The 27,329-nt window shown below is 43.3% G+C and overlaps 1 protein-coding gene and 1 non-coding gene across 4 annotated transcripts; both read right to left on the bottom strand.

Moving 5' to 3' along the window:
• EIF5 (eukaryotic translation initiation factor 5) lies at positions 1-27,329 on the bottom strand. 3 transcript variants are annotated; one of them, XM_052659437.1, is made up of 13 exons: positions 27,200-27,329; positions 26,856-27,065; positions 25,535-25,814; positions 25,342-25,423; positions 24,675-24,847; positions 24,296-24,407; positions 23,137-23,279; positions 22,715-22,873; positions 22,081-22,242; positions 21,655-21,819; positions 21,223-21,357; positions 20,751-20,844; positions 1-303 (listed from the first exon to the last, which is right to left on the bottom strand). In XM_052659437.1, the coding sequence occupies exons 3-12, from the start codon at positions 25,604-25,606 to the stop codon at positions 20,755-20,757; spliced, it is 1,293 nt and encodes a 430-aa protein (XP_052515397.1). In that variant the 5' UTR covers positions 25,607-25,814; positions 26,856-27,065; positions 27,200-27,329; the 3' UTR covers positions 1-303; positions 20,751-20,754. The 3 variants fall into 3 exon arrangements, with proteins under 3 accessions (XP_052515397.1, XP_052515396.1, XP_052515398.1); XM_052659436.1 differs by lacking the exon at positions 1-303 and having other exon boundaries at positions 19,573-20,844; XM_052659438.1 differs by lacking the exon at positions 1-303 and having other exon boundaries at positions 19,573-20,844; positions 25,535-25,675.
• Positions 23,634-23,759, bottom strand: LOC128067129 (small nucleolar RNA SNORA28). The gene has a single exon (XR_008201336.1). It is a non-coding gene; the product is annotated as a small nucleolar RNA SNORA28 (small nucleolar RNA).

Here is a 27,329-nt window from a genome sequence, read left to right as displayed (position 1 = left end):
GATGGATTAAAACGACGCACATTTATTCTTCCACAGTTCTCGAGGCCAGAAGACCCGAATCGAGGTGTTGGCGGGCTACACTCTTTCGAGGGCTCTGGGAAGCATCTGTTCCTGGCCTCTCCCAGCTTCTGGTGGCTGTTGGTCTTCCTTGCCCTGTGGCTGTGTCAGTTCAGTCTCAGTAACACTGGCATCTCCTCTGTGCATCTAATGTCCCACGGCCTTGTCCCAGCTGAGGCCATGCTGAACTGGGCAGCTCCCAGTCTGTCCACCGCTGACTGCAGGTACCTGAGCAGATGGACCTGGCTGAGATCAACCAGACCCACCCAGATCAGCAGAGGCACTCAGCTTACCTGAACACTCTTGAGCTAAATTAATACTTACTATTAAAGAAAAAAAAAAAAAAGGATACTGTGATGGCATTTAGGGCCTACTTGAATAAGCCAGGATAATCAATTTCCCCAATCTCCCCATCTCAAACTCCTTAACAGAATCCCATCCGCAAGACCTTTGGCACACGAGGTAACACTCGTAGGCTCCAGATATCAGACCCAGCATTTTGACGGTCATTACTCATTTACTATACTTGAGTTTAGTGGAACTAACTAACTTGCTCAAGGTCACCAATCTGAAGTGACAAAATGACCGAGAGAGTGTTAAAATGTGTGGACAGTTACTTTATGTTGACTATTTTTGTGGTTTTGAAAGTAAGGAAGGCAATTCTTTACTTGCTGCTAATGGATTTAACTTTGTCTTGAAGTCAGTGCACGAGGGTGTCATAAACGGTCGACTGACCTCCTCTCTGTCCCTCACTGTGGATTCGGTGTCAGGAGCGGACAGAGCTCCGCCCACCTTGCACCTGGTTGGCTGAGTAGCCCTGCCTAAGACCCTTCCTCCATCCCTCACTTCTGTTTCCCTAATCTGCTAGTTGCCACGATTCTGATAGTTCATCATGCTGCTGCTGCTGCCAAATCGCTTCAGTCGTGTCCGACTCTGTGCGACCCCATAGACGGCAGCCCACCAGGCTCCCCCGTCCCTGGGATTCTCCAGGCAAGAACACTGGAGTGGGTTGCCATTTCCTTCTCCAATGCATGAAAGTGAAAAGTGAAAGTGAAGACGCTCAGTAGTGTTCGACTCTCAGCGACCCCATGGACTGCAGCCCACCAGGCTCCTCCGTCCATGGGATTTTCCAGGCAAGAGTGCTGGAGTGGGTTGCCCTTGCCTTCTCTGGATGGCTCATCATATTCCCCAGCAAATGTCAGCTGGCAAAGCAGTTGTCACAGCTGCATTTGGAAAATGTTTGCTGTCAGTACGATTTCCAGGTCAATGACAAGGGCAGGACTGGAGGAATGAAACCTTCAGAAGTCTACCATTTTATCTTGATAAATCCCTGACTTCGCATGGACAGCTCAGGAGCTGGGCATGGTGAGGCAGCTTGGAGCCAGTCAAATTGTTAGAACAAAATTCTCTTTCCGGCGGGTGTGACCTCAGACATGAGCTGTCCAGGGCTGGCCTTCTGAGTCAGCCCCGAGTCCTACCTACACGCCCTCTCTGTGGGGCCTTCAGACTCAAAGCCTCCTTTCACAAGGAGGGCAGGAGCTCGGATGGCTCGGAGTGTGTAATGTGTCCAAGCTCAGATGAATAATAGACGTGCTTGGATATTAATAAGTAGGAACTGGCTTCTGTAGTCAGGGAAACCCCCAAGAGATTCTGTTAAACTCTTGAATCTAGACCTACGGCAGGCAAACAAACATAGGGACAGCAGCCAAACACCAAACTCCCCAAAACACCCCTAAAACCAGAAACCGACACAAACTCACATACACAGGGAAAATGTATAGGTCAGAGAAATCAAGAGAAAACAGTAGAATTGAATGATGATGAAAAGTTTACGCATCAAAACTTGTGGGATACAATGCAAGAGGCATTTAGAGAGAAAACTATAGCCTTATATGGTTCAGTAAGAAAATCAGAGCTAAAAATTAATGAGCTATGTGCTGATACTATGTAGTTAGGAAAAGAACCCAGTATACCCAAAGGAAGTAAAAAGATAATGAAAAGCAGCAATTACTAAAATAGGGAACAAAGATAAAATGAGATCAACAAAACCAAGAAATAGTTCTTTAAAAACAACTAGGAAAAAAGGCAAAATTCTACCCTTGCCTTGTTGCTGCTGCTGCTGCTAAGTCACTTCAGTCGTGTCTGACTCTGTACAACTCCATAGACTGCAGCCCACCAATTCCAGGCTCCGCCACCCGTGGCAAGAGCACTGGAATGGGGTGCCATCGCCTTTTCCACTACCCTGGTTAGCCAAGAATAAAGAAGAGAAAGCATAAACAGTGCATATGAAAAGATAAAGGAGGATGGGCCACAGGTGTTGCATACATTAAAAAATTAAGGGACTAGTATCAACAAACTGTGTCAATAATTTTAAAAATTTATTTTAAAAAAGTTTTGGCTGCGCTGGGTCTTCGTTGCTGTGGATGGGCTTTCTCTAGCTGTAGGGGCGCGGGGGCTTCTCTCTAGTTGTGGTGTGGGGCTCCTCATTGTGGTGGCTTCTCCTGTGGCGGAGCACAGGCTCTAGGGTTCGGGTGCTATAGTTGTGGCCCACAGGCTTAGTTGCACCAGGGCATGTGGGATCTTAGTTCTCGGACCAGGGATTGAACCCGTGTCCCCTATATTGGCAGGTGGACTCTTAACCACTGGACCACTAGGGAAGTCCCTGTGTCAATGATTTTAAAGCTTCAGGTCAGGTCAGGTCAGTCGCTCAGTTGTGTCCGATTCTTTGTGACCACATGAACCGCAGCACGCCAGGCCTCCCTGTCCATCACCAACTCCTGGAGTTCACTCAGACTCGCGTCCATCGAGTCAGTGATGCCATCCAGCCATCTCATCCTCGGCCGTCCCCTCCTCCTGCCCCCAATCCCTCCCAGCATCAGAGTCTTTTCCAATGAGTCAGCTCTTCGCATGAGGTGGCCAAAGTACTGGAGTTTCAGCTTTAGCATCATTCCTTCCAAAGAACACCCAGGACTGAACTCCTTTAGAATGGACTGATTGGATCTCCTTGCAGTCCAAGGGACTCTCAAGAGTCTTCTCCAACACCACAGTTCAAAGGCATCAATTATTTGGCGCTCAGCTTTCTTCACAGTCCAACTCTCATATCCATACATGACTACTGGAAAAACCATAGCCTTGACTAGACAGAGCTTTGTTGGCAAAGTAATGTCTCTGCTTTTGAATATGCTATCTAGGTTGGTCATAACTTTCCTTCCAAGGAGTAAGCGTCTTTTAATTTCATGGCTGCAATCACCATCTGCAGTGATTTTGGAGCCCCCCAAAATTAAGTCTGACACTGTTTCCACGTCTATTTCCCATGAAGTGATGGGACCAGATGCCATGATCTTTGTTTTCTGAATGTTGAGCTTTAAGCCAACTTTTTCACTCTCATTAAGAGGCTTTTTAGTTCCTCTTCACTTTCTGCCATAAAGGTGGTGTCATCTGCATATCTGAGGTTATTGATATTTCTCCCAGCAGTCTCGATTCCAGCTTGTACGTCTTCCAGCCCAGAGTTTCTCATGATGTACTCTGCATATAAGTTAAATAAGCCGGGTGACAATATACAGCCTTGATGTACTCCTTTTCCTATTTGGAACCAGTCTGTTCCATGTCCAGTTTTAACTGTTGCTTCCTGACCTGCATATAGGTTTCTCAAGAGGCAGGTCAGGTGGTCTGGTATTCCCATCTCTTGAAGAATTTTCTAGTTTATTGTGATCCACACAGTCAAAGGCTTTGGCATAGTCAATAAAGCAGAAATAGATGTTTTTCTGGAAGTCTCTTGCTTTTTCCATGATCCAGCGGATGTTGGCAATTTGATCTCTGGTTCCTCTGCCTTTTCTAAATCCAGCTTGAACATCAGGAAGTTCACAGTTCACGTATTGCTGAAGCCTGGCTTGGAGAACTTTGAGCATTACTTTACTAGCACATGAGATGAGTGCAATTATGCAGTAGTTTGAGCATTCTTTGGCATTGCCTTTCTTTGGGATTGGAATGAAAACTGACCTTTTCCAGTCCTGCGGCCACTGCTGAGTTTTCCAAACTTGCTGGCATATTGAGTGCATCACTTTCACAGCATCATCTTTCAGGATTTGAAATAGCTCAACTGGAATTCCATCATCTCCACTAGCTTTGTTCGTAGTGATGCTTTCTAAGGCCCACTTGACTTCACATTCCAGGATGTCTGGCTCTAGGTGAATGATCACACCATCGTGATTATCTTGGTCGTGAAGATCTTTTTTGTACAGTTCTTCTGTGTATTCTTGCCACCTCTTCTTAATATCTTCTGCTTCTGTTAGGTCCATACCATTTCTGTCCTTTATCGAGCCCATCTTTGCATGAAATGTTCCCTTGGTATCTCTAATTTTCTTGAAGAGATCTCTAGTCTTTCCCATTCTGTTGTTTTCCTCTATTTCTTTGCATTGATCACTGAGGAAGGCTTTTTTATCTCTTCTTGCTATTCTTTGGAACTCTGCATTCAGATGGGTATATCTTTCCTTTTCTCCTTGGCTTTTCGCTTCTCTTCTTTTCACAGCTATTTGTAAGGCCTCCCCAGACAGCCATATTGCTTTTTTGCATTTCTTTTCCATGGGGATGGTCTTGATCCCTGTCTCCTGTACAATGTCACGAACCTCAGTCCTTAGTTCATCAGGCACTCTATCTATCAGATCTAGTCCCTTAAATCTATTTCTCACTTCCATTGTATAATCATAAGGGATTTGATTGAGGTCATACCTGAATGGTCTAGCGGTTTTCCCCACTTTCTTCAATTTAAGTCTGAATTTGGCAGTAAGGAGTTCATTTTAAAGCTTATACGGAAGCGATTAATTGTTAGAAAACTGATACATAATAACTACTGAAGAAGAAATAGAAAATGAATAGCTCTATAACTATGAAAGAAATCAAAGCAAGCCCAAAATGTTTTACAGGCAAATTGCACCAAATGATCAAAAGAACACATAATTTCAGTTTCATACAAATTCTTTCAGATGAGAAGAAGAAAGAGTAAAGATCCATGATCGAAGCAAGAATCTCAAGAAGCTTTAAAAGGAACAGTGAACTAAACCCAAGGAAAGTAGAGGAAAGGAAATAACAGAGGAGAAAACAAACAAAAGAAAGAATGAACAAAGCTGCAAGTGTCAGCTCTGGTGAGACTGATCACAGTTAAAGAGGGTAGCAGAGATAACAACATCAAGAGTGAAAAAAGGCATTATTAGGCCTTTTGGCTAAGATCAAGTGGTGGCTCGGACGGAAAGCGTCTGTCTACAATGTGGGAGACCTGTGTTCGATCCCTGGGTCAGGAAGTTCCCTGGAGAAGGAAACGGCAACCCACTCCAGTACTCTTGCCTAGAAAATACCATGGACGGAGGAGCCTAGTGTTCATGGGGTCGCAAAGAGTTGGACACGACTGGGCGACTTCAGTTTCTTTTTTTTTCTTAGATCTCCTTCAAACATTAAAATGCCAATAAGAGGGTACTATGAACAATTTTATAGCAATACATTTACAAATTAGACACTATGGACAAATTTATAGAAAAATACACCTTACCAAATTGGCATGAGAATAAGTGGAAAATCTAAATAGCCTCACAACCAGCAAAGAAGTTATGCTTGCAAGTCAAAACCTTCCTTCCCACAAGGAAAATTTCAGGCTCAAATGACTTAACTAGCTGGTCCTGGCAAACTTCTGTTTGGCTGCACTGTGCTGCTTGTGGGGTCTTAGTTCCCCAACCAGGGATTGAACACGGGCCCTCGGCAGCGAGAGTGTGGAGTCCTAACCACTGGACTGCCAGGAACCCCTCTCCGACCTTTTGAAAAGAAGTAACACGAATCTCACGCAAACTCTTCCAGGGAAAAGAGAGGATATGACATAGCAGAAATTAATGCAAATGAACTGTACTTGAATAAAATAAATTTTATTTTAAAAAAAGAGGAGACATCCAAGCTTTGTTTCTGTCCTTCTCTGCGTGTGTCTCTCTCTCAGAACTCCCTGTCTCGGGACGTCCCTGGCAGTCCAGGGGTTAAGACGGCACTTCCATTGCAGGGGTGCAAATCTGATCCATGGTTGGGGAACTAAGGTCCCACATGCCACGGGGCATGGCCAAAACAAACAAGCAAACAGACGACAGCAGCAGCAACAATAAAAACTGCCTGTCTCTTTCTTACAAGATTACACGTGATGGCATTGTACTGTCCACTCAAGTAACGCAGGATAAACTTTCCCTCTCAAGGTCCTTAAGTTAATCACATCTTTCGCCACATAAAGTGGCATTTCCAGGCTCCAGGGGTTTGACATGCCTTTCTTTTGAGATGCCATTTTCCAACCTAGCACACCATCCTAGTGGGAGTGAAGCTGTATCTTATTGTGGTTTTGATTTGAATTTTCTTGATGGCTAATGGTGCTGAGCATCTTTTCATGGGTTTATTAGCCACCTGTACATTTTCTTCGGAGAAGTGTCTATACAGATCCTTTGCCCAATTTTTAAGTGGTGTATTTGTCTTTATAATTAATAAACTGGGTTATTGAAGTTGATTTGAGTTCTTTATATAGCAGTGACATCAAGGGAGACGATGGAGCAGGAAGCGCCAGGGCTCTGCCTCACCGCCGAGACAACAATTGCACTGGCAGAATCTGCCTGATGTGACTATTTTGGAACTCTGGAGTCGGCTGGAAGGCTTTCAGTTTCCAGGGAAAGCTTAGATGACAAACTCTGGTTAATTCCAGGCAATTTATCTCTTAGCATGAGCAGTAGCGGGTACCCATTTCCCAGTCCCCTCAGCCCATGCCCGTGTAATGCTGGAGTGGTTTCCAGGAGCCAGGGTAGGGAAGTGACAAGGACCCTGCTCTCTGAGTGCCAGGCATCTGTGTGCTGACTGGTTGCTTCTTCTGACCACAAATGTGCAGATAGAGAGGTGGGCAGTCGTCATTGCAGCTCACACCCACTGGCCGAGGTGGCTTCCAGAGACTCTAAAGAGACAATCTGCTGTCCCCAATCTCCTCTTATTGTTTCCTTTTCTCTTTTCGGATGATTAAGGATGGGGACATTTTATTTTGGAGTTTTGTTTTGTTTTTTGTCCATGCCCCATGGGTTGTGAAATCTTAGTTCCCTGACCAGGGATTAAACCTGGGCCCTCAGCAGGGAAAGCAGAGTCCTTACCACTTAACCACAAGGGAATTCCTGAGGATGGGGACATTTGAAAGCAACCACATATACAGGGGAATTTAGAAAGTCACTGCACATGCCCAAGAAAAGACAGTCTCAGAGAGGACCTGAGAAGACCTTAAATTTATATCTCAGGCTGATATCCAGCACAGAGATACCCTGCAACAATTATTTTATTTTTATTTTTTATATTTATTTATTATTTGGCTGTGCTGGGTCTTAGTTGTAGCATATGGGATCTAGTTCCCCGACCAGGGACCAAACCCAGGCCTGCTGCATTGGGAGCCCAGAGTCTTAACCACTGGACCACCAGGGAAGTCCCAACAATTATTTTTAAAAAAGAAAGAAAGGAAAGAAGGAAGGAAACACTGGAGAAGACAGTCTGACTTCAAGAGTTACTTTACAAAATTCAAACATCTAGTTTTCAACAACAACAAATCATAAGACATATGAAGATACAGGAAAGTCTGGCCCATTCAAAGGAAAATATAAATCGATAGAAACTTTGTCTAAGAAGCAGCACATGGTGGACTTGCTAGAAAAGACTTTAAAACAACTGTCTTCAAGATATTCAAAGGACTAAAGGAATATAAGGACAGAAACAAGAAAATAATAATCGAACAAAATGAAAATTTCAGTAGATAGAAAGCATAAAAAGGAACCAAAAGGAAATTCTGTATCTGAGAAGTACAATAAGTGAAATGAAGAATACATTAGAGGATTTCAAAAGTGAATTTGAGCAGGGAGAAAAAAGAATCAGCATATTTGAAGATAGGAAAATGAAAATAACATTGAGTCTGAGGAACGAAAAGAAAAAGACTGAAGAAAAGTAAACAGAACCTAAGGGAGCAAAATATGCACTGTGGGAGTCTCAGAAGGAGAAAGAGAGGGAAATGGGCAGAGAGGTTATTGAAGAATGGCTGAAAACTTCTCGACTCTGATGACAGACATGATTGGAAACACTCAAGAAGACGCTCACCAAGGCGTTACATTCAAAATTTCAAAGCACAAAGACAAAGAGAATCTTGAAAGCAGCAAGAGAAGCAAGGCATAGCATACAGGAATGCCCACTAAGATTTCTCATTAAAAACTTTAGAGGCCTGAAGGCAGCTGGTTGATAGATCCAAAGTGTTGGGGTAAAAGACCAAAACAAAACCCACAGTCAATCAAGAATCCCATATTTAGGAAAACTATCCTTCAGAAATGAAGGCAGGGGGCGCCCCTGGTTGTCCAACGGTTCAGACTCCACACTTCCCGTGCAGTGGGTGCAGGGCCACTCCTTGCTTGGGGAATTAGATCCCACAAGCTTTGGGGCCAAAAAAGTGAGAGCAAATTAAGATATTCCTAGATAAAAGCAATGGCAACCTACTCTGGTACTCTTGCCTGGAAAATCCCATGGATGGAGGAGCCAGTAGGCTGCAGTCCATGGGGTCGCTAAGAGTCGGACACGACTGACCGACTTCACTTTCACTTTTCACTCTCGTGCATTGGAGAAGGAAATGGCAACCCACTCCAGTACTCTTCCCTGGAGAATCCCAGGGACAGCAGAGCCTGGTGGGCTGCCATCTATGGGGTCGCACAGAGTCGGACACGACTGAAGCGACTTAGCAGCAGCAGCAGCAGATAAAAGCTGAGAGTGTTCATCACCACTAGATCAGTCCTCCGAGCCCTTCAGGCTGAAATAAAGACCACTAGACAGTATCTCAAAGTGGTATGAAGAAATAAAGGCCTCTGGTAAAGGCAGACACATAGGCAATTATAAAAACACACACTATTGCTGGAATTTTGGTTCAACTCCACTTTTTACCTTTATATGATTTTAAAAGCTAATGAATAAGAAACAATTATCAGCCTGTTTTTGGACACACAATGCATAAAGATGTAATTTCTAGCAGCAATTATGAAAGGTGTGGTAAAAAAATTTGATAGGATGCTATTGAATTTAAAAAGATATAAATTTGAATTAGCGTTTTTAACCTTTGGGATGCAATCCTAAATATCCCTAATTGTTTTGGGTATTATTGACATCTTAACAGTATTAAGTCTTCCAATCCATGAACACTGGCTGGGTTCTCATTTCTGTCTTCTTTAATTACTTTCAGCAGTGTTTTGTAGTTTTTACTGTACAAGTCTTTCATCTCCTCGGTTAATTCCTACACATTTTATTCTTTTTGATAATATTGTAATTGGAATTGTGCTTTATTTCCTTTTCAGACTGTTGTTAGTATATAGAAATGAAACAGATTTTAGTGTGTTGACTTTGTATTCTGCTACTTTGCCGAATTAATTTATAAGTTCTAATAGTTTGTTTAACTATTGTTTGTTTTGGTGGACTTCTTAGCGTTTTTACTTGCTTAATTGCTCTGGCGAGAACTTCCAATACTATGATGAATAGAGGTGTTGAAAGCAGAGCAGCTATCCTTGCCTGGTTTATGATCCTAGAGGAAAAGTTGTCATTCATTCCCATCAACCTTCCCTGTGGGCTTTTCATTTATATCTTTTATTATGTTAAGGTAGTTTCCTTCTTTTTAAAAAAAGAAGGTTTATTTACTTAAGGTTGTGCTGGGTCTTGGTTGCTGCACCAGGGCTTTCTGCAGTTGCAGTGACCAGGGGCTACTCTCCATTGCGATGTAAGGCTTCTCATCGCGGTGGTTTCTCTTGTTGTGGAATATGGGCTCTAGGTACTTGGGCTTCAGTAGTTGCGACTCATAGGCTTAGTTGTCCTAAGGCATGTGTGATCTTCCCAGACCAGGGACTGAACCTGTTCTTTCATTGTCAGGCGGATTCTTTACCACTGAGCCACCAGGAAAGCCCCCGAGGTAGTTCACTTCTATTCCTACATAGTCGCTTGTTTTTATCATGAAAAAGTGAATTTTACCAAATGCTTTTTATGCATTATGCTTATGCATTATATTTATGCATTAGGTATTGTGTCGATGTTTTCCTTCATTCTGTTAATATGGTATACACTCACCAATTTTTTTGTTGAACCATCATTTCGTTCCAGGAAGAAATCTCACTTAGGCCTGATGTATAATCCTTTTAGGGGCTTCCTGGGAAGCTCAGCTGGTAGATAATCTGCTTGCAAAGCAGGAGACCCCAGTTCGATTCCTGGGTCGGGAAGTTTCCCTGGAGAAGGAATAGGCTACCTACTCCAGTATTCTTGGGTTTCCCTGGTGGCTCAGCTGGTAAAGAATCTGCCTGCAATGCGGGAGGCCTGTGTTCGATCCCTGGGTTGGGAAGATCCCCTGGAAGAGAGCATAGCAACCCACTCCAGTATTTTTGCCTGGAGAATCCCATGGACAGAGGAGACTGGTGGGATACAGTCCATGGGGTCCCAAAGAGTCAGACATGACTGAGTGACTAAGCACATAATCACTTTAATATGTTTCTGAATTAGCATGTTAGTATTTTATTGAGGACTCTAGCTCAATGTTCATAAGGATGATTTTGAGAAGAATTATATTAGTTCTTATTTAAACGTTTGGTTGTGTTAACCAGTAAAGCCATCAGGTCTGGAGCTTTTACTGTTTGGAGATTTAGTATTTCTGATTCAATCTCCTTATTAGTTATAGGTCTATGCAGATTTTTTATTTCTTGGCGATTTAGTCTTGGCAGGCTTTGTGTTTCTTTCATTGTTGTTCAGTTGCTAAATCATGTCCGACTCCTTGTGACCCCATGGACTCCAGCACGCCAGGCTTCTCTGTCCTTCACTCTCTCCCAGAGTTTCTTCAAACTCATGCACTGGGGCTTCCCAGGTGGCACTAGTGGTAAAGAACCCACCTGCCATTGCAGGAGATTAAGAGACTAGGGTGTGATTCCTGGGTTGGGAAGATCCTCTGGAGGCAAGCGAGTCAGTTCACTCCAGCATTCTTGCCGGGAGAATCCCATGGACAGAGGAGCCTGGCGGGCTTCAGCCCATAGGGTTGCACAGAGTTGGACATGACTGAAGTGACTGAGCACAGCAAGCATGTCCAATGAGTCAGTGATGCCCTCCAACCATCTCACTCTTTGTTGCCCTCTTCTCCTCCTGCATCAGGGCCTTTTCCAATGAGTCAGCTCTTTGCTCAGGTGGCCAAAGTTTCGGAGCTTTAGCTTCAGTACGAATCCTTCCAGTGAATATTGAGGGTTAATTTTCTTTAAGATTGACTGGTGTGATCTCCCTGCAGTCCAAGAGACTCTCAAGAGTCTTCTCCAACGCCACAGTTCAAAAATATCAATTCTTTGGTGCTCTGCCTTCCTTATGGTTCAACTCTCACAGCCATACATGACTATTGGAAAAACCGTATCTTTGACTAGGCAAACCTTTGTTGGCAAAGTTATATCTCTGGTTTTTAGTATGCTGTCTAGGTTTGTCATAGCTTTTCTTCCAAGGAGCAAGTGTCTTCTAACTTCATGGCTGCAGTCACTGTCTGCAGTGATTTTGGAGCCCAAGAAAATAAAATCTGCCCATTTCCATCTTTTCCCCATTTATTTGTCATGAAAATGATGGGACTGAATGCCATGATCTTTGGTTTTTGAAAGCTGAGTTTTAAGCCAACTTTTTCACCTTCATCAAGAGGCTCTTTAGTTCCTCTTCAATTTGTATCATTATAGTAGTATTATCTGCATATCTGTTGATATTTCTCCCAGGAATCTTGATTCCAGCTTGTGCTTTATCCAGCCTGGCATTTTGCATGATGTACTCTGGATATAAGTTAAATAAGCAGGATGACAGTATACAGCCTCGACATACTCCTTTCCCAATTTGGAACCAGTTCATTGTTCCATGTCTGGTTCTAACTGTTGCTTCTTGACCTGCTTACAGGATTCTCAGGAGGCAGGTAAGGTGGTCTGATGTTCCCATCTCTTTAAGAATTTCCCACAGGACTGTTTCTAGGAACGTACATTTCATCTAGGTTATCTAGTTTGTTTGTACAGTTATGCATACTGCTGTTATGAACCTTTTTATTTCTATGGATGATAATAATTTCCCCATTTCCGTTTCTGATTTTAGTAATTTGAAAATTCTCTTTTTTCTTACTCATTCCAACTAAAAGTCTATCAGTTTTGTTGATCTTTTAAAAATAGGGAACTTTGGTGCTGGGGGGGATAGTTAGGGAATTTGGGAAGGTCATGTACAGTCTGCTATATTTAAAATGGATAACCAACAAAGACCTATAGTATAACACTTGGAACTCTGCTCAATGTGCCAGCCTGGATGGGACCGCAGTTTTTGGGAGAATGGATACATGTACATGTATACTTGAGTCCCTTCACTCTTCACTTATAACTACCACAATATTGTTCATTGACTATACCCCCAAAACAAAATGTTTTTGGTGTTTAAAAAAAAAAAAACAGAAAAACAGGCAACTCTGGGCTTCATTTATTTTTCTGTTATCTTCCTATTCTCTATTTTCTCTCTGCTCTGGTTTTTATTACTTCCTCCCTTCCATTAACTTTATATTTTGTTTGTACTTTTTCCAGTACCTTAAATTCTAAAGTTAGGTTGTTGATTTGAGATCTTTGTTTTTTTAACGTAAGCACATATAGCTGTAAACCTTCTTAGCGCCGCTTCGCTGTGTCTCTGAGGTTCTGGTATGATGTGTGTGGTTTATTTTTATTTAGGCCACATTGCCCGGGATGCAGGACCTCAGTCCCCTGACCAGGGACCGAACCCCTGCCCACTACAGTGGAAGCATGGAGCCCTCACCACTGGACCACCAGGGAATTCCTCTATTTTAAAAATTATTTCTCTCTAGGCATTTCTTAATTTCCCTAGGTTTCTCTGATCCATCAATTGTGTAAGAGCATTTTAATTTCTACAGCCTTTTTCCTCCTTTTTTCTGCTGTTGGTCTCTAACTTCATTACGGTGAGAAAAGATACTTTGTTGATAGACTTAATCCTATGAACAGAGGAGCCTGGAGGGCTACAGTCTGTGAAGAGTCGGACATAACTTAGCACATATGCAAGACAGTGTCCTAACATACGGTCTCTCCTGAGAATATCCCATGTGCACTTGAGAAAAAGGCATATGCTGTTGTTGGGTATGGCGCTACGTGTGTATTCGTTGCGTCGATTTGGGTTGGGTCTCTCTCTCTGCCTGCTCTGCCCATTGCTGACGGTAGGGTATATGGTCTCCAACTACTACTATAGGCCATCTGTTTCTCACTTCGACTCGGTCAGTTTTTCCTTCATACATTTTGCTGGTCTGTTATTAGGTGTGTAATTGTTCATCTTGTATCGAAACTCTTAACATGCAGTCTCTGTCTCAAACTTTTTTGATTTTAACTCCATTTGGTCTACATTAGCATAGCCACCCCTTATTTCTATTATTATCGTGGAATATCTTTTCCTAATCTTTCAATCTTTTTGTGTTCGAATCTCGTGTCTTTTGTAGATAGCTTGTTGTTGGGTCATGTTTTTATTCACTTATCCGTCCTGCCAATCTCCATCTTTTGATCGGGCGGCTTAATTTGTTTAAAGTATTACTGGTGCGTGGGGACTGCGGGGTCGTGCAGGCTCGGGCACGGCGGAAGTGACTTGGCAGCGGCGGCGGGGGCTTAACTCTGTCCTTGTGCTACTTGTTCTCCTCCCGTGTGTCTCACAGCTTTTTGTTCACTTCCCGCCTGCATCACTAGTGTCTTTTGCATTTGAAAAAAAATGTAATTGCAATTAAATGCTTAAATTTCTTTTGCAGTTTTATTTTCTTGGCCACACTTAACAGCATATGAGATCTTAGATCACTAACCAGGTATCAAAACTGAGCCCTACACTGGAATCACGAAGTCTTAACCACTGGATGCCAGGGAGGCCTTCATTGCCATCTATCTAGAGCTGTTTTCTTCTGTGGTTATCATGGGCACTACATTTAACACCCTTAAGTTGTAACACTCTAACTTGAATTTACACAATTTTCACTAACAGAATCTCTTCTTTATAGCTTTACCCTACCCTCTATCCCTAACCGGTATCTGCTGATATCACAAAGTAACATCTTTATATAGTGTGAAGTTGCTCAGTCGTGTCCGACTCTTTGCGACCCCGTGGACTGTTGCCCACCAGGATCCTCTGTCCATGCAATTCTCCAGCCCAGAATACTGGAGTGGATTGCCATTTCCTTCTCCAGGGGATCTTCCCGACCCAGGGATTGAACCCAGGTCTCCCGCATTGCAGGCAGATGCTTTAACCTCTGAGCCACCAGGGAGGCCACAGTGTAGTGCCCTCAAACATAACAGAAACCAGTTATATTACTAGCTTTTAGAATAATTGTTTTTAATGTATCATTTTCTTAAACCACATATAAAATTATTACAAGTTAACAATGCTAGCTTTTGTAATATTTACCTTTATTGGGATTCTTTGCTTGTCTAGCGTCCTTTAGTTTTACCCTGAAGGAATCTTTCAAGCATTTCTTGCAAGGCCCTCAGCTTTTGTTTATCCAGGAATGTCTCAATTCCTCCCTCCTTTTTGAACAGTTTTGACAGTACTGTATTCTTGGTTGACAGGCTTTTTCTTTCTTTCAGCATTTTAAAAGTAGATCAACTCACTGCCTTCTGGTCTCCGAGATTCCTGATGCAAAATCTGTTTTTGGGGCCCTGTAGGACTTGCTTCTCTCTTAATGCCTTCAAGATCTCTGTACCTTTCAGAAATCTGATGGTCTCTGGCAGCTCTGTTTATCTTACTTGGAACTTAAGTCTCTTGGATGTTTGTGGAGCCTCATTCATTTACTTAGGGACCTTCTCACCCATTATGTCTTCAAATATTCTCGCCCTTGTAGCTCTGTCTCTTCCGAGACTCCCACAACGCGTATGTTACTCTTCATGTTTCACAGGTCACTTAGGTTCTATTTAAAAAATTTTCAGTCAGTAATTTCCATTGGCCTATCTTCAAATTTCCTGACTCTCGTGTGTGCCCAAATGCAGCCTTACATCCCTCTAGTGAATTTCTCATTTTAGCTACTGTACTTTTCAATACGACTCCATAATTTTTCTTGACAGTTTGTTAAGACATCATATTCTCGACTTTCTCCACATCTTTAGCTCTTTGATGTCCCTTGTGTTGTTACCTATATCCTGGCCACCAATCTTTTCTTTCACATCAAATATTACTCAAGTCTCTGGCTCAATCATTCAAGTCTCCCTAGTGGCCCAGAGAACGTCACTAAACTCAGGGACTCCTCCACTCTGCATCCTCTCAGGAAACCGTCACTGACAGTCACTCACAGATGCTAACCGCAACTGTGCAAGGCCACCTCGCGAAAGTAACCTCCAGCAGCTTCCCAAAGGCAAATTGTGCCTCCAGCAGACTGCAAGACCGCCTCAGCAGGACCCATGTCCTGTCCCCTTGCCTCCCACACAGGAAAACTGAAGTGCTGGTCACTCAACGGAAGGGCAGAGTCCATCTCCTGTTAAACTGGTGGGATGAGGTGGCTGGTAAGCAAATGTCCTTTACAGATAAATTAGGTTCCAGTGAAAAGTAACCTGTTCTAGGTATCTCCAAGGACTAGGATTTCTCTGGCTCCAATCACAAATTCCCATTGTGAGGTGGCCTTTGGCAGCAGTGTTTAAAATCCACACACCCCCACCCCTTCACTCCCAGGTACATTTGACTGGAGCTGCCAGTGAAGCTCCTAGTACTGGAAATCAACCTGACAAATGCTGAAGACCAGTGGAGCCCATCAGATTTGAACTGGGAAGTCTGGAAAACTAGGCATTAAGCAGCTTCAGCAGAAGCCCGACTGCCATGAAAAAGCCGAACACAGTTTTGGTGCAGCCCTGCAGGGCCGGAAACTCAAGGGTAGTGGAGGCAGTCAAGAGAAACCTTGAGAAGCAGACAGGTGAGCAGCACCCTGGAAGAAGCGTTCTTTCTTGCCTAGATGCCTAGCTGGTATCGTGTGTCCCCAAGGCTGGACCTGCTATCTTTGGATCTGTGCAAGGCCACGCTTGTGCAATACAACTGTCATAAACCCTTGGGAAACCCGTCTCCCCAACACCATGACTTTGGGTTGTCACCAAATGAACTTGACTACTCATTCCTGCTGATCACATCTGCAACTCCTTTCCTTTGCTCTGTGAAGAATCCAACACTGCAACCACTTGATGGCTGCTCCCAACTTGGAACCCTTTTCTGGGTGCTGCCCTCACCCCAGACAGGAGATCTCTGTCTCGAGGGAAAATTCCATTACTCCTGCACTTCCAGATTCTGCTGCAGGTGGGACTGGGGTTTGGGGTTGTTAATCCTTCCAACCTGACACTATGCCCTTAGAACAGCCAAGTTGCTTGGGGACCCCAGCCTTCCTGAGGCAACGTGCATCCTCGTCTGACCAGTCTACCCTTGAGGCAGTTGCTGGTTTTGTGAGCCATGGGATATAGATATCCACTCCCACGTCTCTCCATTCCCACAGTGGCTTAGCACTCCCGGCAGCAGGATACAAATGCAATTCCATTTCTGCAGCCTGTAGACATTCAGCCCTCCAGGGCTCAGCTTCCAGGTCAATCATGTCCTCTCCTCCAGCATCACCACCACCATGCACTGCATTTAGCTAAGAGGAGCTTCTACTTTTCAGAAGTGCTCCCCTACTTACTTCTACCAGGCAAATTACTCTTTGAAATGCTACCTCTTAAAGACATTTCCTCAAAGTCCCAATCATCTCCTCCCTTCTCCAGCGTTCCACTTCTGTGTGAACTGGGCACAGGGGTCCTGGCGGCTGAGTGGTAAAGAATCCACCGGCCAATGCTAGAGACTTGGGTTCAACCCCTGGTCTGGAAATATGCCACATGGCCATGGAGTAACTAAGACCACGCCTCAGGACTACCGAGCCCACCTGCTGCCAGCTCGGGAGCCTGGGCACCTGGAGCCCACCTGCCACTAGAGAAAGACCACGTGCGGCAATGAAGACCAAGTGTAGCCAAAGTAAGCCTTAGAGTAGGGACAAAGCTGGAGCAAGTGTGAAATGCAGGCCAGTACAGGTAGGGCACGTGAGGCTGTCACTGGAAGCACTGATACTAAAGCTACAGTATTCTGGCCACCTGACGTGAAGGGCTGACTCACTGTAGAAGACCCTCATGGTGGGAATGACTGAAGGTAAAAGAGGGTGGCAGAGAATGAGATGGTTGGATGCCATCACCAATGTCAATGGACATCAATTTGAGCAAACTTGGGAGAGTGAAGCACAGCAAAGCCTGGTGTGCTACAGCCCATAGTGTTGCAGAGCTGGACAGAACATAGCAATTGAACAACAAAGAATTGGCAATCTGATTTCTGAAGACCTCTTTATTTGGCTAGGGCTAGAATACAGAACCCTGAACTTGAGCTCCCAACCTCCTATGAACAAAGGGCTCAAAAGGACAAATTCTGGAGGCTGTGCACTGGTCAGCCTTAACAACTTCAGCAAGTCTTTAAGAAGTGTCATTTGTGGAATGGCCTATACAGAGTACTGGGGATAGAGAAGATGTAAGCATAACTAAATTTAGGAAACACGGAACACAAACCACACGATAGTTAAGGGGCAGAGAGATTCAAGCGCTACGCTGTTCCTGGGACTGAGAGCCCTCTGAAGCTTCGGAATGGTCAGGTAGAGCTGAAATCTGTGCAACCACTGAAACTGACAACGCAGAAACAGGACAAGCCAGCATTTTGGAGCTGCTCTTGGAATACTGGCAGGTAAATACTAGCAATCAGAGTTCCTTGGATAAGGTTTGCCTGGTAACAAAAATTTAAACCTCTAAGAGTTTGGTTTCATTAAAAGTAAAATTTACTTGAAATTTAAGTAGATGCCAGCAGAATCTTGTTTGGGCTTTAACCATGTTATCTAAGCACAAGACACAGGAACCAGACTAGTTGAGTGACCATGGGGTAATACATCTCAGATACCACAAAGATTGAGCTAACTCACAAAATGTAGAAGGCTCATCCACACCAGTACCCTTTTGTTGTTTTTCTCCACTCTTGGGAAGGCCAGCTTTTAAGTTACGTCCAGGTCAAAGGCTTAGTGCATTAAACAGTGGGAAGCAATCCTAACACAGCTGAACGTAGAACACACCGGATTTCAGAGAATACCACTTCTCTCTCAAACCTTTAGGACCCCACATAGCACTTTGCAAGTTCATTACCCTCAGAGAATTTTAGAAACATTCCTTTCTTAACTAAAGAGAAATGCTATACCGTTATTTAACTACATACTTGATCCACCTAAAGTCACTAATCAACTAAGAAATCAGATGAAGGCAGATTTTTTCAGTTTCTAATCAATTTGAGATACAGATTAGGAACAGAAGATCTAAGGAAAGCCCTTATAATTAGCAACATGTGTTTTCTGAGTAGGGACACAACAGCACAAAGAACATCCAACACAAATTTGAAGCAACAGCTACCAAAAGGGAGTTTTCAATTCTCCAACTTTATAAACAAAAATTCAGGTTAATATTAAAGCAGAGACAAAAATAATTTTAACATTGTTTTAATCAAGTAACAGCTGTTTGAAACAGGAAATTTTAAGACAGTTGAATAGAGCAAAGTGAAAGATCACTCTATCAGGATAGCTGCTATGAATAAATTCCTTACTATGTGGATTTGAATCCCATTTTAAGTTTGGCACTAGACTGAACACTGGTCTAAGCCAAAATTTTCTCTTTAGTGTTTTAGAAGCCCTGAACGAAATCCTTCAGATTTAAGGGACGCAGGGGGGACGAGGAAAAGAGGGAAAAAACCCTTCTAGAACAGAACCTCATTAGCTTGATCATGGGTATCCTGAATCCAACTTGGTACTCCTCCAAATTACAGAAAATGGCAAGACATTTAACACCTAGGTAAGATGTGAATTTACAAAAGCCTCTTCTCTTTGGTGTGACAAAGCACATTCCCTCTACATAGACATGACTCTCCTTCAATCTCAACAAAATCTATTAAAAAAAAAAAAAAAGGCAGCTGGAGACCACTTTGTATCTCCCCAGTGAGAATGCCAGTGTTTTTCCTTAAAGTATCAAGCTAACAAGGTTTTATTATACCAGATTGTATAATTTCAATGTGAAAAAAACTTACATACATTTGTTAACATCTTGTAATCTATGAGATGGATCACAAAGAGATGAATAATAAGCCAGTGTTCCAAACAAAATTCACTCCATGCATATGATTCCCACACTCTATTTTCTGGGTAAATTTGTACCTTCAAGACTTCTAAGATGTACTCATAAGCCCTTCTGTCAAGTGAGTTTAGATCAGCAAGTTGGGCAAGCAATTCCCAACGATTTTATTTCCAAATCTAAAGCCCAGGACGGGCTGGGTCAGGCCCTAGTTGCCATCACCAGTCTTCTTGGGTATCTCACTATATTCACTATGAAATAAAAACACACCAAGTCTTACACCAAAATATAGGTTATGACTTAGAAACATGCTTTTAGCTTTTTTTTTTTTTTTAAAACAACACATTTTTGGGGGGTAGTGGCAGGGAGTTTGAGACACAGTTAATAATTATTTTGGCAAGATAGCAACAAAAACCGAAAAAGCTTAAGTTATGTATCCAAATGCAAAAATAAAAAGAACCATAGTATCCAGGGAAAAATTCACACTGAACAAAAGATACAGTATGTCTAAATATTCTGAAACTGTAATTTGAATCAAGAGTAAATGCTGAGAAGTTACGCTCAGTTTTTGCTTGAGATTAATTGCATCTTTTCCTATTTCCCTCAAATAAAACCATAGCTTATTAATATTTAATCACTCCCCCATATTTCCATTTTCTTTCAGTATAAAGCAACAGCTACATACACATAATAAAATGCTTTTATGTTAATGTAATAATTCCCCTGGCTCATCCAACGTGCAATGCATACGACTTCGAGACTACAATTTGGGGCAAGTACAGACTTTTAAAAAACAAACACAATTCAAGTTTCAAAACCTGCTCTTAAATTTATAGACACTCAGGTCACTTTAGCTTCTTAGTAAGATAAAGGTGTTGCACTGTCATTTGATTATCTGTCCACCTTGGCACGGGAAGGATATACATTATCAGATGCCAATTTCAGGGACTAGAGATAAGACTTCGAAAGCACTATGTATTTCCTAATGACTGAGTAAGGTATTTATAAGTTCATGTTCACATTCTGCTAAAGGACCTCTTTAAGTCTCGGCACCTAATATCGAACAGGCTCCAACAATCGTATCAGGTTAAATGATGGTGCAGCATTTTTAAAGGAGCCAATTATTTTAGCTTACTTTAGCCATTCAGAGTCAAAAATCTGAAGAATGACCAAAATCAAATCTTTATTTTTTAGAACTGTATAAATGTGATCCAAATGTGTCCACCACTAATTTTTCAAAAAGAAACATGCTATAAATAAGCAAACTACACCTGTTCACTGATATGTGTATGGACTCCCTAGATGTCTTGCTGGGTTTAAATACAGACCACTCACAGCAACACATTTTTAGTAGAAAAGTGTAGCATGATGTTAAGCCATTTTAGCTTTTGCACATTCATGTTGCACTTCTGGCCAATGATGCAAAAAGATTCTCAGCATTACACTGTTAAGCTAGGCTGCACCCACCCCTTTAAATGGCATCAATATCAATGTCATCATCTTTGTTGTCAGACTTTACAGCTTCAACTTTCGGTACACTGGCAGTCTTTGAATACACCACCTGGTAAAACAGAAGATTTTTCATTGTAAACTTTTATCCCAGTAAAACTGCTCATAAAAACAATAGTGGTCAACAAAGGAGAAAAACTACCTAGAAACAGCCATTTGTTCATGAAAAATTTTGAATTTATGTAAAAACTAAGTGAACACTCTACATTTACAGATCTCTATATACTGAGGTGAAACAAACCCTCCCTTTGAGAACCCACACAGTATTTATTTGAAATCACGATGTCTGGGGGTAGGAGAGATTTCTAGCATCTTTTCTATTAATGTGATTCCCTTCCTAATTACATGTAATTTGCAATTATCCATTATTGGCACTTTGTAATTCTCACTTACCACTAACACGGTATTTAACAATTTCCCCAGTGTTTACCTCAATATTCTCATCTTCATCATCATCTTCACCACCAGAAGATTCTTCCTCTGCTTCCTTCAACCATTTTATAAAAGGTTCCGCTTTAACACGAATCTCTTTGGCAAGTTCCTTTGAGACATATTTCTTAGAGGTCTAAAAAACGTTTAGTAAAACTTTTAGTTCAAACAACTTAACAGTAACTTGAGTTATACGTAATTGTCTATACCCATCCTTTGAGGAGACTGGAACACATATTAATCTCAAACTCTCAACAGATTAAACGTATTCAGCAAAGAGCAAAAGATTTTCTTTGGTCATTACTAGAAGCTACCATGGTGGGGATCACCCTACAGGTTATACCAATCAAGCAAGTAGAGACTAGGTGTTAGAAAACTTTTTCCAAAAAAGCCCCAATCCTAATCTTTAAGAGCTTATCAATATATTCCCCACCTTTTCCGACCAGCTAATGATGACCTCTTCCTCCAAAAGGTCTGCATCATACATCTCCTTCAAGATATGTGGAATCTTGGAAATGAGCTGAGGTTGATGCATTGCAACCACACACTCCAAACCATGAAGAAGGTACCGCTGAGCTTTTTTGTTGTTGTGACAAAACTGCAAATAGATATTCTTGGTGTTAACAAGCTTTCTTAGATGTGACAGCCCTGTAACAGTAAGAAGTCAATGCTTAAAGATTTCTAATTTACTTCACATATACGGGACCACACGTAGCATTTTCCAGATACTCTCATGCTTGTTAAGGTAGGTCAGTTATTTCCATTTTCTCAGGATGACAGAATAAACAGGAGGTTGAAATGCTGTTTTCAAAGTCACACATCTGCAAATCTCACTATGAACACAGAACAATTCGCTTACTCGTAAGAAATGGCGCCTGTATTTCTTAATTTGTTCTCTAATCTTCTCATTAAAAAGAACTTCAGTCAAAACAAGAGGGCCCATGGCTTTTACATCCAGTCTTTCTGCTTCAGCTACAATCTCTTTGTCAGATGAGTCAATAATACCTTCTTCTTTCTTCTTCTGCAAATAAAAGGAAGCAAGTTAAAAAAAAAAAACAAAAGCAGCAATTCAGTGAGATGGACGCACATTTTGCACTGTCCCTGGGGCTTCCCTGGTAGCTCTGATACTGAAGAATCTGCCTGCAATGCAGGAGGACATGGGTTTGATCCCTGGGTTGGGAAGGTCCCCTAGAGAAGCAAACGGTTACCCACTCAGGACTGGACAATTCCAGAGTCTGGAAGGCTGCAGTCCACGGGGTTGCAAAAGAGCTGCACACGACTGAGTGACTAAGCACAGCACCATAGTCACTACTCTGATGAACCTTTCCCTTACTTAAGATTCTAGAACTTCTAAATAATACACACTTGCCAGAAACTGCCTGGAACCACCCTCAAGAAATTTTTGAACAAACAGCTTAAGGTAATAAATAAATATCTAGTAAAAGCTCAAGGCTAGGTAGAAGCTGACTTACTGATCAACACAATGTTTTTACCTTCACAAAATCAAACAGGATATTGACTCGTTCTTCAATAGTCCTTTCCAAATCATCGCTGAGGGTTAAAACCTTTGCGTGGTCACTGATCTCATCCATTCTACGCCTTTGAGCTTCCTCTGTTGTATCCTCCCCCCAGTCGTCATCCTCTTCTTCTTCCTGTTTTTAATAACAAAAATGCTTGGCCAAAGAGACCTTAAAGGTGTAAAAAAAAAAAAAAAAAAAAAAAAAATCCAGATTTCTAGTGAAATTATCACTTTCTCATTAAATTTCTATTTACTTCTAATCAACCAATAAGCACCTGGAACCCAATGTACTGGTACGTTGTTCACAGAAAAGCAGTTTGTTTCTGCACACCTCAACCGAAGGTCACATTTTATACAATTTTAGTGCCCATCGCCCCCCTCAAACCTTGCACTCACCACAGCATGTGGAGGAGGACTGATTTCATTTGGTGGTGGTGGTGGTGGTGTCTCACTGGTGGAAACGGAGCCATTTTCCTTGTCTTTGCCCTTTCTATTTTTCTTTTCCTTTTCTTTTTTTCCTGTGCTACTGTCACTATTCTCTACACGGATAAAAAGGAAAGTTGAGTACCATGAGTTATATTACACCTTATTGCCCACCATTAACATTTAAAACCCTGCCCTCAGAAAACCACAGAAAATGCTACCTATAATTCTAAAAGGGTTCATAAATCAAACTCATCCACTATGTTTCATACGTAGGCAACTGAGTCTAAGAAAGAAAAGCCAGTAAATATCAGAGGTATTAGCTGTTTTAGTAAAATTAAGAGTTGGATGCCATGTAGCGACTGAACAACGAAAAAAAGACCACACAAGTACTTAAAGTTAAAAGTTGGCACTCATGACCCTCTCTTTCCAAGGGTATTCTCAACTATGCTTCAGCCCAAAACTAGAACTGTGTTCAAGTCTATGTAACGGCTAGTCTCACAGAAAAGAGAACACCGGAATAGGTTAGACTTTCTTGCTATAGCAAGCTCAAATTGTGTCAGACAATTTTGATTATCTGCCACAGAGTGTTGCTTGCATGCTCTAAAGCCACTCTGGCCTACTGAACCAAGGCCCTCATGTACAAATGAGTATTCCAGAAGCAATCCATGGGGTTGCAAAGAGTCCGACTCAACTTAGCAACTGAACAATTCCAGAAGTAGATCTTAACTATGACCCCATCACAATTTGTCCACTATTTCATACATCCTAAAACGTCTTAAAAATTGAGGATATGGTTGAGTTTAATGGTAGCCTGTACTCGACCTTTAACAGTACATACAACAGCAGGTTTATCAAACAGCTGACTTTTGAATGTAAGTTGAAACCACACAGTTCCATTTACATGGAGTCCCCTCCCCCCCAATAATTACATACTACAGTACTACACTATTCACTGTTGGTTGGTTGATCCTTGTATACACAGGGCTGACCTTATTGTTATAAGCAAACTTTCACCTGCACAGGTGTTCAAGGGTTAACCTTATTCTATATAGTGGTAAAGACACTTCCACTGTTTTCAACAATCAGTTGCTTTATGTTAAGGTTTTAGAAGTTCATCACAAGCACTTACCAGGTGGGTTTTTGAGAATGAATGTGCAGAGTTTATGATGTGTGTCAAGCATGCCTCGATAGCCACAGGCTTTACAAGAATTACCTATTGTTTGCTTCTTTGGATTGACATGCTGTCAAAAAAGGAAAAATATGTCACCCATTAATACATGATGAAAATTCAAAAACAAAGTGTGAAACTAACCATCAAAAGCCACCTAAACACCAGTTTAACATCAAAAGAATTTTTTTAAACATAAGGTCAGTATGGAAACATCTATAAAATCTGAGGTTTTGCAATTTATGTAAGTCTACTCTGCCTTCTTGGAAACATGATTTGGTGACATCACAGAAATAAATACACTTTTTCTCCTACCGACAAGAACCTCAAAGGCACTCACCAGATCTGTTTCAGGATTCTCACACTCAGGACAGAGAACAAATTTTTTAATGAATCCATCCAACATGTCTTGCAGCTTATTCGCCTCATGAGATCCATTGACAATGTAACGGTCATTCTTAACATCAAACTGGGTCTGTGCTCCCAGCTCACAACCAAAATATTTGGTGGGATCTATTTGGGGGGAAAAAATTTTAATCTATTACAACTCACTCATCTCTGGATGAGTGCTAAGTCACTCAAGTCATGCCCGACTTTTTTTGACCCCATGGACTGTACCCTACAAGGGTCTTCTGTCCATGGGATTTCCTAGGCAAGAATACTACCGTGGGTTGCCATTTCCTACTCTAGGATTCTTTAGCTCCTCACTCTCATTTATAGAATTATCACTCTTTTTAATTTTTATTACTTTTTTTTTACTTATTTTACAATACTGTATTAGTTTTGCGATACATCAACATGAATCTATCAGTTTTTAAATGGACAAGATTAAGAAAATGTTGCCCTGGTAATTTTATATACTAACTAATGCTATCAATCAGTTTTAAATCCAAGTTTCCATTTAACTCAAAAGCTAACTCAATTCAGGCAAGATTTGCAGACCAGAGAGCATCACAATTATGTCAATAAAATGCCTTCTCACATTCCTTTTAAGAGGCATTACTTACACGTTGGAGGCCGATTAAGCGCTTTCGCTACGTCAACCATGTTGACTATAACTGTCTTGATTCCATTTCCTTTGCCCTCAACCTAAAGGAAGTAAAAAGTTTAATTTTGCATTGTCCACACTGGGAGAAGTAACCTTTAATAATCCATGAAAAAAGCTTAGCACTTGTTACTAAAATGAAGATTTAGTATTACCTTGGCAATCAGACGGGGCATCTTGTAGCGATAGAACTGGTCTGACACGCTGCGGTTGACGTTGACAGACATTTTGGCTTATTAGTGACTTTATCAATAAGATGAAGAGATCTTTGATTGCAATTTTTTGGTATCCTCTGTCTGGAGAAGAAGGGATGACATAAACGACTGCAAGAGTTCTCGGTCTCTGACATGAAAAATTTTTCGCCGCTGAGGCTGTAAGCTTCTTGCTTGTATGCTATGTTTCCCCAATACAGGTGCCAGTGGCTGCGCAACAGCTCTGGAAGAGAAAACAAACCAACCCCCACGTTTAACAACTCCTGCAACGAAATCCCTCCCTGTCCGTTCTGTATAATTACGCCTACTTCCCCTACGTTAAAAACATGAGTTTATGTACAAAGAACAGCTACTAGTCTCACGTAACACGGGACACGTGTAGCAACAAAAAGCCTTCATTTTGACGAAGATGTGACTTTTTTTTTGGTCGATGCCTGACTGAAACAGGACAAATTACGCTGCATCAGCTTTTCATCAGACCAGTCATCACGTCGACGGCTTGCTTCCGTGGGTTGGCCGTATTTTAACCGAAGGACCAACCCAGACCTACCCCCACCGCCACCAACCCAGACTGTGGTACCCACAAACTTCTCAGACCCATCAACATCACTTCAAGACGGCAGGCTGTGGAGTTGATCTTCGAGGTCGAAGCCTTTGGCGGCGAGCGCTTACTTCAGAACGGCACTTCCGTTAACTACACCCGCGGGGCACGATCTTGCCCGACTGGCGCGCGCGGAGTGTGGACCCCTTCCCCTTCTCTATGCAAACACCCGGCCACCTTCGCGCCGGCCCCCAGCTGTCAGGGCTGACGCGGCGGCACCCGCAAGGCGGGCGCGGCGCCGGCGGCGACATCGCCAGCTTCCACCGCAGCTCCGCCATGTGCGCCGCCCGGGGCGCCCTCCGCGGACGCAGGGCCGCCGCTCCGCCGGGGGAAGCGAAACCGGCCGAGGGGCGCCGGCCCCGCCCCGCCGCGGCGATGACTCATACATGCAGCAATTAGGCCTGAGTCAGCCCCGGGCGGCGGCGGGGCCGCGCGGCGCGCTCCCGGGAGGCCGCGGCGGGGGCGGAGAGGCGGGGGCGGCGAGGAGGAGGGGACGCGGAGGCCGGCCCCGCCGCCCGCCCGAACTGCGCCACACACTCACACACACGCGCGCGCGCGCTCACAAACACACACTCACGCGCGCGCGCGGGTCACGCGGCGCGCCGCCATCTTGTGCGGCCGCCATCTCCCCACCGGCCCGAGCCCGCCCGCTCGCCGACTCACCGTTTTCGTCAAATAAAGACATAAACCCAACGCTGCTCGCCCGGGACTGGGATGAAGTGAGGCGCGCGAACCCGAGTCCGAGGAGCGGCGGCGGAGGCGGCGGAGGCAGCGCAGCGAGCAGCGGCCGGGCCAGGCGCCGCCGAGCAGCGGGGAGGGGCTGTCCCAGCGACGTCCGGGGTCCACACCCTTCAGCGCCCGGGGCCTGGCGACCTGGCGCGGAGAGACGGCGCAGTGAGCTGCGGGCGTCGGGGCGCCTTCCCCGCCAGCCAGCGGCCCGCGGGGGTCGAGGGGGCGGGGAGGACGGGGGAGGGGGCGCGGGGCTACCGCCCCTCCACCGGACTCACCTCTGGAATGTTCTCGCTCTGACTGAACAACGCCGCCGCCGCGCTCAAGCTACCCTCGGCCCCAGCGCCCGCCCCCCGCGCCAAGCCGCACAGCCCATTGGCTGGCGGTTCGCCCAAGCTCGCTCGTCAT

Source organism: Budorcas taxicolor, chromosome 21, assembly GCF_023091745.1.
Source record: "Budorcas taxicolor isolate Tak-1 chromosome 21, Takin1.1, whole genome shotgun sequence".
Taxonomy (NCBI): domain Eukaryota; kingdom Metazoa; phylum Chordata; class Mammalia; order Artiodactyla; family Bovidae; genus Budorcas; species Budorcas taxicolor.
Note: the sequence above shows the minus strand (reverse complement) of the source record. Positions and strands in the feature narration are given on the sequence as shown.

What these genes read in the sequence shown, in the direction of transcription:
- EIF5 (XM_052659437.1), bottom strand. Translation starts at nt 25,606, where the DNA reads ATGTCTGTCAACGTCAACCGCAGCGTGTCAGACCAGTTCTATCGCTAC. An exon ending in CATTCTCAAAAACCCACCTG is followed by an intron (nt 23,280 to 24,295) that starts GTAAGTGCTTGT and finishes TTATCCGTGTAG; the next exon opens with AGAATAGTGACAGTAGCACA. An exon ending in ACAGGCGCCATTTCTTACGA is followed by an intron (nt 21,820 to 22,080) that starts GTAAGCGAATTG and finishes ATCTATTTGCAG; the next exon opens with TTTTGTCACAACAACAAAAA.